The sequence below is a fragment of the Anastrepha ludens genome, chromosome 3, assembly GCF_028408465.1.
Source record: "Anastrepha ludens isolate Willacy chromosome 3, idAnaLude1.1, whole genome shotgun sequence".
Taxonomy (NCBI): Eukaryota; Metazoa; Arthropoda; class Insecta; order Diptera; family Tephritidae; genus Anastrepha; species Anastrepha ludens.
In genome coordinates, this window is record NC_071499.1 from 5,151,471 (window position 1) to 5,165,654 (window position 14,184).

The 14,184-nt window shown below is 36.1% G+C and overlaps 1 protein-coding gene across 1 annotated transcript in view; it reads left to right on the forward strand.

Moving 5' to 3' along the window:
• LOC128856419 (neuronal acetylcholine receptor subunit alpha-7) overlaps positions 1–5,928 on the forward strand; it is a 356,900-nt gene extending 350,972 nt beyond the window's left edge. Inside the window, exons 13-15 of the mRNA XM_054091719.1 lie at positions 2,435–2,597; positions 5,643–5,786; positions 5,902–5,928. Of these exons, the coding sequence (XP_053947694.1) occupies positions 2,435–2,597; positions 5,643–5,786; positions 5,902–5,928 (334 nt within the window). The remainder of the gene's footprint in view (positions 1–2,434; positions 2,598–5,642; positions 5,787–5,901) is intronic.
• Positions 5,929–14,184: the final 8,256 nt, after the last annotated feature.

Consider the following 14,184-nt stretch of genomic DNA (forward strand, 5'->3'; position numbering starts at 1 on the left):
AGTATCGATCAAACAATTTAAAGTTTAAGCTCGTTGTCAAAGTTACATTTCACACTAAAAAGATTCGTTTGCTTTTGTTTGTTCCATTCAGTTGTGAGTTACAGGGTGCCAACAATGGAAGTCAACAACGAGAAAATTCGGTAGATTTTACAGTTTCTCTTTGTTACAGATGAAAATGCGAGCCAGGCCGCGTAAATTGTGAATGGTGTTTATGGTGGCGATACTGTAACGGGTAACTATATGCAATTTTGTTTTCGCCGATTCTGTTCAGGCATTTTTGATGAAGATGAAGAAAATGTCGAGAATGCCGATAAAATCACAGAAATAATCGAAGTTGGCCGGCATGTTAAGAGTTGTAGCATCGTCCAGGAGCTAAAAATCAACCATAAAGCAGTTTTAAATCATTTGCGTTAAAAAGAGATTCATAACGAAGCTCGATGTTTGGATGCCACACCAATTAACACCAAAAAATATGATGGTTCGAATTTGTCTTACAAAGCCTTGGCTAAGGATGGAGATGAGAAATGGGTCGCATACGACGATATTATATACAAACCACGACTAACGAACAGGAAGGTTCTACTGTGAATTTAGCAGGACTTGAAAGGAATCATTTATTATGAGTTGCTTCCGTCAAACTGAAATGTTTGAAGCTAGCGATTGACCAGAAAGTCTAGGTCAACAGGGCAAGGCAAGGTCATACACGTCTGTAGTGACTCGAAAAAAACTCCGCTTGGTTGGGACATTTTAATGCATCCAACATATAGCTTGGACCTGCCACCAAGCGGTTACCACCTTTTTCTCTCATTGCAAAACTTTCTGCGTGATAAGGAATTCGTACTGGAAAATTGATTACTAGAGTTTTAAAGACCAAGATTTCTATGAGAGAGGCATTATGAATTTTACGCATAAATAATGAAATTCTTTTACCGAAACGGATTGTGTAATTTTTCTAGTAGACAAATTTCGGGCTGAAGACGGCAAACACATTCTTTTGTGATGCCTTTATAGAAAGACTGATTCGAGAGGTAACACATCCTGGAGCAATATCAAATTTTTATAAATATATATTTTTTTTGTTTTATATACATATTGTATTTTTTACTGTTTACATTATCAATTACGAAAACAATGACATACAATGAGGATATTACTCACTTGTATAGGTTTAAATATTTTTCTATTGAAATTTCGTCAAACTGCTTCACGAGCAAAGGATTTATATATATAAAATATATATTTCCTTCAAAAAAAAACAAAGATATAATATATTTTTCCTTAAAAAAAAACCAACTCAAGGTCAGCTAAAGAAGTTCCAGTTTTCACTTCAGAATTATATACTTCCATATATAAAAAAGAAAAGCAAGCAAAAAATTCGCTTAATACACAAATTCTGCAAAAAGTAACAACAATCTCTAAAAAAAATGGGACACAAGCGTAGGTTTCCAGTTGCCTTGAGAATTCAAGTGGCAGTGCTTCGGCCAACGATCAAGCAAATATCTGAGTAAACGAGTCTTTTAACATAGAAATTTTGGTAGCAAATAAAATATTTGAAGCTTTTCTTAACAGTTACGCCTTTCAGCTATTTTTGCTCTCCTCTTTATAGTAGTTGAATCTTTGAAATAAGCATCGCAATAGAAGCGCTAACATCGTGAGGCAGTAATTTATCGAATATTAAAAAAAAAAAAGAATTGGAGGGATCTACAGTTTCAAGCCGACTCTGAACGGCAGATATTTTTATGAGGAGCTTTTTCATGGCAGAAATACACTCGGAGGTTTGCCATTGCCTGCTGAGGGGCGACCGCTATTAGAAAAATGTTTTTATTAATTTTGGTTTCACCGAGATTCGAACCAACGTTCTCTCTGTGAATTCCGAATGGTAATCACGCACAAACCCATTCGGCTACGGCGGCCGCCATTTATCGAATATTAGACATTCCAAATTTCGAAAATTCATTCAAAATGGCACTCTTCTTGCTGGTAGAAACTCTCTAAAATTTGTTTTAAGTGAGACATTCAGCTTCAGGACATTTTCGTATTTCAAATAAAAATTAAAGTAAAAATATACCTATAGTTTGCCATAAAAAACGAATTCTAACTCAACATGTAAAGTATTCTAGTAAATTAATTTCAACATTCACTTTTGTAGCTAAATTCCAACTATTGCGTAGTTATTGTTTCAGCGACATGCTCGTACATATATACGAAAATAAAATATTTCACTTTAACAAACATCAATTCACTTCGTTGAAAAAATGAAAGCGAATTGACACGCCCGCGTCGATGGGACATGTCTAGGAGCAATTGATGTGTCGCACAATCACACCCACAATTCACTTGCATAGCGGAGTGAAATTATACAGCATCTGCACCTGTTACATACACATCGCACATCACACACACACATTCACTTATTTCACATTCCCCATTGCAGGCAAGGCGATGACGGCAGCGTCGGCCCGGTGGGTCCTGTCGGTCCTGTTGGCCCGGTCGGTGATGCGCGAATGCACGAGGCCATGTCGCACACCTGCCTCAGCTCATCGGCGGAATATGAATTGGCGCTCATCCTCAAAGAGCTGCGATGGATCACAGATCAGGTAAGGCATTACAAATTGACAACAATTTTCCATTCTTAAAGGTACTTCGGCACTTCTTTTTGTATTACACACATATAGATACATATACATGCATATATGTGTGTGAATAAGTAAGTGTATACGGGTACATATGAGTATGTATGTGTGGATAACACTGCATATGTTAGGACTTGTGTGCATACGCCCGCATGATGGGTATGTCAAAAATTCTGAATACACTCAAAGCGTCAAGTAGAAGGCAACTATGGTGACAAAAACAAACACACTCCCTACGCGAGATAACGATTTCCATTGGCAGTCTATTGTTTTCGATTTTAATGATGTCATTCATAGGAATTAGGTTTGACGACGCTGAGATAGCGATTAGGCGATGTCATGCGGGCGCCAAGGCAGCACACCCACGTGAAAAGCGTACGAAAGTTTGTTTCTATGTGTATATGTACCTACATACACATACATGTGCATTTGTGTGTGCTTCCTCGCCTCAATTCGAAGATGTCGCGCTTTGTTGACGATATCACTGTGTCAAATCATGAATATTTCAAATTTTCATTGCATCACATTGAAGATAATCCACTTTTCGTGTCAAACAACCGATGTGGAAGAAGGCACTGCACATACACGTCTACAAGGGATGTGTATGGAATATAGGATTTTTAAGAACATTTGCAGAAGCTCTTAAAGCGAATGAGATTATTGGATTAGTTTAACGCCGAGAATCAAATTTAAATACCCTTCAATAACTGGAAATACAAAACCGGATTTTTTTTCAAAATTTTAAGGTATTGCTTGGCAAATATTTCAGAAAAATCTCCTTGCCTTTTGAGCTTACCCACAAATTTGCACAATTTTCCATATCGTTCTAAGAAGAAACAGCTCATCAAAGTCATGCGTCATCGATTGGAACTGGCGGAAATCGGCAGAGTAAGAGAAGTAAGAGCTTCTGTATCAATGTTGTTAGCTTTAAGCGACTCAACAAAATAAGAGAAGGAGAAAAAATAATTCCTACATATCAGTTTGGTTTTCAAAGTAAAGACTTACAATCGATCAGGTACACAGAACCACACAGGAAAAAGAAAAGCACACGAAAACAAAAAAGTATTTTCACGAATGCCGACGTAAAACTGTAGAACCCTTCATTTCTTGTGCAAGGTGCACAAATTAGAGGAAAGCTGTCGAGCAGTTAGCAGAATGGCATTCCTCTTTATTCCTTCTTTTCGTTGACTTTGCGCTTTGGGAAGCACCGAAAATCAGTGGCGTACCAGACAAAATAACGTCTATCCACGGTACAAACAAAAAGTTTGAAAGGCTCGTTGAAAACGTAAGACTGGAGGAGCTGAAAGTAAGCATGTCCAAGACAAAACTCATGCGCATAGAGACAACGGGGGGGAGAACCTCTAACCATCCCTTCGGTTGCCGACACTATAGTAATTGATGGAAATGCATATTCTGACGTAAACTCACGCATTAGCAAAGCTCGCGCAGCCTTCTTCAAGCTGAAAAATATCTAGTAGCCCAATGTTATACATGTATATCCCGAAATACTCAACTAAGGATCTTCACAACAAGCATTAAATCAGTGCTTCTGTACGGCTCAGAGACATGGAAAGTCACTGACACGATCAGCAATAAACTGCTCGTTTTTATTAACAGATGCCTACGTATAATTTGTTCGTGTTTTTTGGCCAAAAACCATTTCAAATGAAGACCTCTATGCGCTCAAAAACAGCGGATTGCCATACGCTTGGAAAACACTACACCGAGATTGCGAGAATGGCGTTCGAGTTGAATCCACAAGGGAAAAGAGCGCGTGGGCGACTAAAGATGACGTGGGTGCGAACGGTACTAAAAGCGAGAGTTTTGATCCTGGAGTCAAATAAGGAGTTATGCAGATGACAGAAATCGTTCGTAGCGGCTAGTCTCCTATGCTCTGACTAAAAGCGGAAAATTTTTAAATTTGTACACCAGTTTTGAACTACGCATTGTAATTAATTATTGAATGGATTGTTCCAAGGAATAAATAAATAAATTTATGTACATATCTTAACGTACTTTATAGCACAAGGCGATTCTAAAACTTTTGGAATTAAAAATAAGGGGCAACGCCATTCAAAAAAAACTTTTTTATTAAAATGTTCTCAATCATTACTTTCCCGATTACTATTTTATAATACTTCATTCATGTGTATTGTTATTTATCATTTGCACCTTGAGAGTTAAGTGGCAACGCCACACACAATTAATTTTAACTAAAGCTTTGTACATTCTCTCCAACACATTTTTTAAACCAAAATCCTAACTTAAAATAAATTATATTACTAGTACAAAATTTTATTTAAAAGTACTTACATAAGTAGATGGCAACACCTTTCAAAACTATTATTGGATTAAGCATAGCATTGCCTTTACATTAAAGGTATGTAAATAAATATATTTTTTACAATTAATGTGTTTTGTAGTCACTTTCGCAATTTTCAAAAAAAAGGTGGCAACACCAGCCAAAAAAATTTTTTTATGCAATCACATTTAAGCAACTTTATACTACGGTGTTCATATTTTAAAATGAAATGTGCCTAAAGTTGCTATTTTGCCATAAAAATCATGTGGCAACGCTAAAACTTCTTTTTTTAATTCAACGCGCTTTTCATTTGATATCTATTTACATATACTAATATTTCAGTAGAATGTTTGAACAAGTACTATTTTTGCAATAAAACTAAAAAAAAATGTTTTTTGAAGCAATTTTTCTTAAAAATATTTGTCTTCATACGAGTACACCTGCTGATGTATATTTTTTAATATATTGCTTTTTTTAAATCAAGCAGGTGGCAACACACAGCTAAAATGAGTGTTATACTCCCACCATCACACGCCTAACACACACGGCCTCCAACGACACAAAACAAAATATTAAAATTTGGGGCAGCTTTTGAGTGATGCTCTTTCGAAGAAATTTTCAACGTTTTTTCATAATTTTTTGGAAAATCAGATATTACTTTTTATTTGTATTTTTTAACGTTTTTCACAAATTTGTTATACTTTCAGTTAAAGAAGGAGGATGAAACGGGCGATATCACACGTGATTGGAAATTTGCAGCGATGGTAGTCGATCGCTTGTGCCTTATAATTTTCACGCTTTTCACAATAATTGCCACTTTGGCGGTACTTTTCTCCGCACCACATTTCATTGTAAGTACACACAGGCGATTTTCATTTATACAGTGGGACTTCCAAAGCAAACAGGACTTTTGAAATTAAGAAGGAAGAAAATCTATTTTCATTTTATACAAAGTGTTTCCCCTAGACAGTTGTAGCTTCGACTTATGCTTAAATTAAAAGTGATGAGTAAAATCTGGAGAGTAAATGGAGCAGTGGTCAGTTAAAGTGCGATTTTTAGTCAAAAAATCGGTCACAATTGCCGATCGTTAAGAGGCCACATCGTGCAACAAACACCAACTTCCTTTAGGGAAATATTATTACTAAATATTCGATGTATAGGGGGATCAATTTAGAAGTTTTTAGGATTTTATTTTGATGCTCTTCAGTGCAAATATGGCAATTTTTGACGTAGCCATTAAGCCGAAAATTGACCTCATTGCTGAACATCGCTAAGTTGGTCCGAGGGCGCGATGAACACTTTTTACAGAGCTTTGATTTTTGTAATACAATTCTACGATTTGTAAACGTTGCTGTGGCGTAAGTCCTTCCATGATGAAATGTCAATGAATACTGAAAAAGTTATGTATTTAGTTTAGCAGTAGTCACGCGTGATCTGTCAAAAAGACCCTGTTAGAAAAAGTGCTACCAATCTGATCAGCCTTTAAATGAGAAAAATTGATGTTTTTTATTGTAACTATCCAATTATAATACGGCGAACGCAGATTTTGGCTGAACTTTGATGAGACCATAGGCTATAAGGACTAGGTGATTTCAGTGGGCCAACATTTATATTTTCATGAACGTTTACTAACACTTATGCCACTCATGAACTGTCTGGGGAGTAAATATTCATCACCAGAAACTTGGTTCATCAAAACGTACAATTTGATGATCGTTACAACATTTAGCAAATTTCCAAAAAAAAGTTTATATTTGTTCTTCTTTCAATGCTCATTCTACCACTACTGCAATAATTTCGCTTCCATTCATGAACTACCAAAATAAATTATAATTTTCATTTTTCATCATTTCAAAGGTCCTGCTAACTTTGGTGTACACCTAAAAAATATTTATTTACTTTAAAATTAGAATAGTTATAAATATATAACTGGTAATAAATAATCTCTATTTTCCACTATTTTCTTCAACAGTTCCCGTAATTGGTGTTCGTTTTGCAAGCGCTTTCGCGGATCTGGAATTTACAGCAGCATCGTTCGTTTCAGCCGTCAAACCAGAAAGTTTCGACTACTTTAAGAAAAGCTATGCATTATTGTTTATTTTAATTTCGAATGGTAAATGTTACAAAAACTTAACTTTAGTTCGGCTAAAATATTTTAAATATTAACAGTAATCGCAACGCATGTATGTATGTATGTAAAGATACAAGACAAAACAAAATGTGCCTCAGTCAATGAACGAACAAGCGTAATTTTATGCCAAAAATTGCAAAAAAAAATTTTAGTTTTTACACAACAACAAAAAATCAATAAAACGCAAAATAGATAAATTCACGCAAACCCGCTAGCTACATACATATATAATATTAGTATTTAATACAAATTTTGTTTTTATTTACCTAGAAAAAGTTGAATATTCAGCATATAAATTTTTTCTTTCATTTCGCTGTATACTTTGTTGTATGAATTCAAGGTGGATATAAAAGAAAAATGCAATAAATTAAAGTGAAATATATTTCGCTGTGATAAGTCAAATTTTCGAGGAGTATAACTGAACGTAAGAATTTAAATGCAAAAGTTAATAAATTTGTCGAAAAGTTATGAATAAAACCAAAGCTGCAAATTACGCGAATGAAATGCTTAGAACTGGCGCGAAATCGATTTGTTGAAAATTATTGTACTATTCCTTTTAATGGCGAATTCTCTACTTGTAGATAAAGGTTTTTAAAATGAAATAAAATGCATTAAAACCAAAATAATATATAAGTAATATACAATAGATAAGATATTGAATGGCCTTTTCAAGTTGATTTAATGAATATTATTCTTGATATAAATTGGGGGTTAAATCGTAGACTTGCCGCATATCGGCGGCAATGTTGAGTTCTACGTTGTGCAATATGTCTGGTCTGATTGTCTATATCAAACTCGCCACGTCACCATAGTCAAAGCTGACATAATAATCGACTTTTTCAATGTAAAAATATGTAACTTCATCATCGAAGGTTAGGTTAGGTATACCTGGCTGATCTGAGTAGATCTCACATAGCCCACAAGGGTCCGTATTGTTAGCAGTGCTGTTGGAGTCGTGTTAAACATAATTCGTGGTACATTTCTGGCGATTTTTAATAAACAGTTTAAACTTTTGTCAGTAATATCCTGCAAAGATGAAAAGTATACCGATCCCAGGCAGTTGTAAGGAGTTCGACTTAGAGCAGGGCAGTGGCAAAGGAGTCGCACGCGTCGTTCCGGACCAATCCCGTTTTAGCTCAATACACCAACCAATATTTGACAATCCTTTCTTGGGAGTGATAGAAGAAAGTTGGTTGTTTTCGTGTTGCAAAGTTCGCAAGTCGAGGCTTCCCATATAGACTGTGCTTCCATACTATGCTAGAGTTCCTCGTCTTGTTCTGTCTCGTCTTCAAAACTGAGTAAGGGATAAACGTTTAATGTCTTCATCCTCGAAAAACGGATGCCTATGTTGGCACCTGATTGCTGAGCTCCTCAGTTTTCATCATCGAAATTTATATTTCTTCTATAAAAAAAGACCCCTAATATTTTTTTTTCTTTTTAATGTATGTAAAATTTCGATCCGATATCGTTTTCAATTCTGCAGTTTTGAGAAAAGGGAAAAGTCACACGGGCCATGGTAGGTTCCTTATTTCATTTCTATTACAGATACAATTGTTTGCTTTCAAAGGTAATGGATTAATTATTAATTAATAAGGCGTTAGGTTAGGTTAGCCAGGTTGCTTGTTTAACACATAACACTCGATGGCTCTAAGGTCCATTGTGATACCTGCATTTGATTTTCATCCCCTAACTAAGTTGTTTAAACCACTTAGATCTTTTTAGAAGGTAACTAGTCCCTCCAGTGAGGTACTTTGCAAATTCCCCAGGTTTTCAAAGAAATAATCGCCAATAGAATCGTCTTTGAAGTGCAGGACGTTCACAGCGGAATGGTTGTACCGACTCAATTTCTTCTTCATCTTCACAACTCCTGCAGAAGTCACTGTGAGGTACACTCATTCTACTGGCTAGGGTGCCGATAATGCAGTTACTCGTTTTAACACCTGTGAGGACGCTGGTAGTTGATCAGTCGAATCCAAGCAATCATGTTGTTCTTTTAAGATTCAGTTTTACCAGAGCGTCTTGAAAACCTTGCAGCTAGTAGTCAAAGGCGCCCTTCTATCGGTTTGTGCGATTACGGTCAAGTAATTTGCTGTTTATAGTTGGTTTAGAGGAATGCTTATGCCCGATTCCACTCACTGAAGGTCAAGCTCAGAGCCTCTCCCTGAACACTCATCCTCTCTTTTATTTCCCTCCACTCCGGAGTAGTCGGGGACGCAACAAAACGGGGAACACAGCGACCTAAAATACACAAATATCATGTCCCAAATCCCCATTGGCGGAAGCGGTGCAATCGTGAATTCGAAAAATTATACGTACACACGTCTGCAATGACCACAGTAATGACTGACAACAGACTGAGATGGGCAGGTCACATATTACGGGCTAATACCAATTACCCAACCCAGCAAAAACTCTTTGGCAAGAGCTACAGATTTAGAAGAAGGAGCCGCTCGCCGCTCAGATGGGTTGACGGTGTAGATGAAGACCCAGGTTTTTTTGGGATTTCAGGCATGGAGGGCGGATGCAATTGGAGGCACATGCTGCAGCAGACGAATACCCAGCTATGTCCAACCAACAATGCTGATGATGGTAAATAATATTTTGCAAACAGCGTTGCCAACTTGAAAACTCAAGCTATAAAGAAACTCTTTGTATGTATCAGAGCTCCAAGAGTGTCGGATATTCAATAAAATTACAACTTGGACAACTGATTATGAGTATAGATTATTACTAATATTTTTCGTAGAGTTCTAAAGGATTTATCATTTGTTTAGTGATATTCAGCTATGCTTACTAGTGGCATCGGGCATATTTTTTTTTACCGTGCGTTCATTTCTTATTTCGCTAAGTGGAATTTACAGCTTTTATTTGGAAAATTTCCATGAAAGTGAATTCATCAAATCGATTTTGAAATGTTCTTAAGCGAAAAAATTAAAATAACTACTTGCTTGCCGAGTGAGTGCAGTAAGAGACGTAAGTAAGAGTTTTACTCGTATCTAAGAAAAAAGTAGAGAATGTGATAACAGATAAATCAAAGCAAAAGGAGAAACATTAGTGGTATGAGGTGAGGCTTTGAAATGTAAAAGCTGTATGAGCGCTTACAAAATATCATAGCTAAATAACTAAAGTTAAATAAACAGCGAATCTAACTGCAAACATAGTATAGAATGCTTCAAAACTATTTCGAAAGTCTACGAATTTCAAAGACCAAAACAAAAATAAAACTATATTTCAAGAAAAAATTGTACTTCTGCAATGAAACGATAACTACATCTAAAATATTATATTAACTTTCCCAAAATTCTCGCAATTCATTCTCAAGCCGAACTCAAGTTGCCATCGTGGACACAAAATTAGTATTCGATAAAAAAATGTCATTAATATCGAGAAAGTATAAAGTTAACTATTTTATAAAGTAGCCAAAAGGTATGAAATAAGTATTACTTAATTGTTAAAAGTAATGCTCTATATACAATAATAATATATAACAAAAACAAAAACAAAACAAAAAAAACCAAGCGAGATATCGATAAGTAATTGAATTTGAAATAATTTAAATTAAATAAAAATTATTATAAAAATAGTTAATTATGATTGATGCATTGAATAGCAATAAGTCGTTGAATTACATGCGTAGCCAATTGTAAATTACAAACGTTTTGATGCAATTTAAACAGCAAAAAGTTAACAAAATTCGTGCGTAGACTTTAGAATGTAAAACTATTGAATAAAAATTTAAAAGATAGCGTGGCAAAGTAAAGAAAATCAACAACACAAAAGATTATAAATAAGTATAAAAACTATGCAAGAATATATAGGAGCATACATACACAGGTGCATACTTACAGAATAAAACACAACAACTGCTAAACATTTCAGCAAGCCACAAAGCAGAACAAACGAAAACAAGCAGACATTTCTTTACAAACACACGAACATGTTGATCATTTTTAATTCCATAGCTACCCACATATGGCACAACATAAATGGCAGGTGTATAAGGTATGGAACCGGAATTCAAATTAAGATGGAGTGAGCTGGACATTATGAAATTTCTGACTGTCAACCAATTAATTTTTTTATAGAAATTTGATGACTACTAATAGCAATACAAGTTCCGCACAATCTGAAAATTTTTTCCTATGCCAGTTATGGCGAGTTTTATGCTTTCAAACTGCGTTGTGCCGATAGAAGTGTTTTTGGTTGGAGATCTCTTAAAAAACCTGTATTTAACTCCCCTAAAGTACTTCAAAAAGGGCCACACTTGGAACTTACTTTTATGTTTTTCGGAATTCGTTGTATTTTATAAAATATGTATAAGGACAATGTGGTGCTGCAAAGTGTTTCTTTCACAGATTTACATACAGTTGTCAAGAAAGTGTTTTGATATGCACTAATCTAGCGCAATTCAGACATATTCATTTTTTTTTTTATCGGGACAACTAGCAAGCACAGCACTCAGACACAATTAAGTCCATCGTAATGCACTGGGGCGGCCGCCGTAGCCGAATGGATCGGTGAGTGACTACCATTCGGAATTCAGAGAGAGTACGTCGGTTCGAATCTCGGTGAAACACCAAAATTAATGGTGCAAAATTAATAAGCAATGGCAAACCTCCGAGTGTATTTCTGCCATGAAAAAGCTCCTCATAAAAATATCTGCCGTTCGGAGTCGGCTTACAACTGTAGGTCCCTCCATTTGTGGAACAACATCAAGACGCGCACACCACAAATAGGAGGTGGAGCTCGGCCAAACACCCAAAAAGGGTGTACGCGCCAATTATATATATATATATATAATGCACTCTGTTTCCCTTTTAATCTACCCAAACTCCGAAGAAGCCTGAATAGATCTTGTGGTGTCAAGGAGATATTAATTAATAAAACGTGTATTTTTTCGTGGTTTTTTTTCAATCTTCGATATTATTTGACTAATATAAAAAATTTGTGAGCCATTAGTAGAAAATACTGTTATTCTGGTAAAAAAAAAATAAATAAATATACGAACCTCTATCAGCCCCAAAAACATAATATTTTAACGAGACAAAATGGCCCACATGAGTAGAAAATATTGGGCTAAAATGCTCAACAGAAATATTATAGACCTTTTAGTGTGTTAGGGGCAGTCAGAATTTTCAAGCAATCGGATTGTTTTTTTTTTGCATTTCTTAAAGTATTATATCTCAAAAATATTGTTTGGAAATTTGAAATGAATCCGACAAATATTTTTCGAGTTATTCAACAATTATCAAAGGCCGCTCGGGCGCTCCTAAATCGATAGCAAAACTTTAAATGCGTTTATCTCAAAACTATGTTTTTTGAAATGGTTTCGGTTTTTTTCTGGAAAATTTGAAAAATTGCCATATTGTTAATTTAAAAAAAAAAAGCTTCATTCATCATTTTCGGGCCCTAGCCCCTTAAAACAATATTTATGGTAAATGTAGTTTTATACCATTATTTTCAAATATTTGATCTAAATTAGAAAAAAAGACCAAGTTAGAAAAATTTGAATCCATTGTGAAAGGAAATTGAGACGTTTAGAGACAAAACGACTTGTGGCCAATATTCTGCAGCTCTTCAGGTTGAGCTCCATACCAAGCGTTGCAGGCGTAATAGCTTTCAGCGCTTTATTCAACTGAGAAATAAAGGGTTTTTCAATAAGAGCGGGTAGATGTTGAAATGGAATAAAATGGCGTTTGCTGTGTGGCACGTAGCACCGTCCTGCTGGAACCACATGTCGTCTAGGTCCATATAGTTCAATATGGGCCATAAGAAATTGGAAGGGCCACCACGTCTACCGAAAAATGGGCGCAATGCGCGCAACCTTTGCGTTAATGAACACTCATTTTCATAATAAAGTTTTATCATTTGAACATGGTGTTCAATCGTGTAACTTGCCATGGTGATTTGGCATAAACAACTGAATAATAAACAAAAGATTTGACAGATGTCACCAAAACAAAATGGCTGCCACAGGTCACACACTGTCAAAATCGACCCTTTATAAGACACTGAAAGCCACAGCACCTGAAACGCTTGACATGGAGTTCTAGCTTTACTCTCTCATAATTGCTATACCTCAATAAATTCTCGCACAGTCTTGCACGTATCACTTGTTTTCATCGATGGGGCACGCCCATGCAGAGCAGTGAAAATGTCTACTCATAAATAGCCTAAGATATGAAAAAGAAGTGCGTCTATCTCGGGTGTTCTTTAGCTTCCTATGAACTATCGATATCGGTAGCTATAATTTGGCAGCTGCGAATGACAGTGGTTCCAAATGGTGGAAATTTACTTTGAAAAATGCAAATTTGCTCGTGAAGTTCATAGAGCAGTTCGTTCTTCCTCTTTTCGAAAGAAATACAGAGTCCGGCACTTGAAGTGTAACCAATTAAAAAGGCCTTAAATTTATTTCGGAAAATTACGTTTATTCAATTCAAAGTAAAAAATATGTGAAAACAATACAAAATTAAGAATCAATTTACTTTTGCTCCATATGACCACCTTTTGCCTTGACTATGGCCTTGAGACGGTCCCGAAACGAATCGTAAGCTGCCCGAATGTGACTTGCAGGTATTTTGGGCCACTCGCGGACAATGGCTTTTTTCAGCGCCTCGAGACTGGTTAATCTTTTAGATCGGTCCTTGCTCTCCAAAATGGCCCGAAGAGAATAATCCATCGGATTCGAGTCTGGTGAATTTGAGAGCCATTGTGTGGACGTTATGAAGTTCGCAACGTGGTTTTTAGCCATTCTTGGTGCACTCGAGCTTTGTGAGACGATGCCGAGTCCTATTGAAATGTCCATGGTCTACCACCGAAATGTTTGTCTGCTGACGGCTTCAAAGCAACCTCCAGGTCACCAATCGATGGCTCAAATTCTCGTATGAACGGTCAGTCAAATAAACCCTACCGTTTTGAAAGTTTACGACTTGCTCAATTTGAAAAATTTTCTCGTCAAAAAACACAATGTTCGGAAATTGACCGCTTTTGGCCAAGCGAAGCAACTCCTTCGCTCTCTCAAGTCTGACTTGTTTCTGCTTTGGTGTGAGCTCATGCGCCTTTTGGATATTGTAAGGCTTGACTTTTAGATCATTTTCAATATGCGGCGGATACTACGG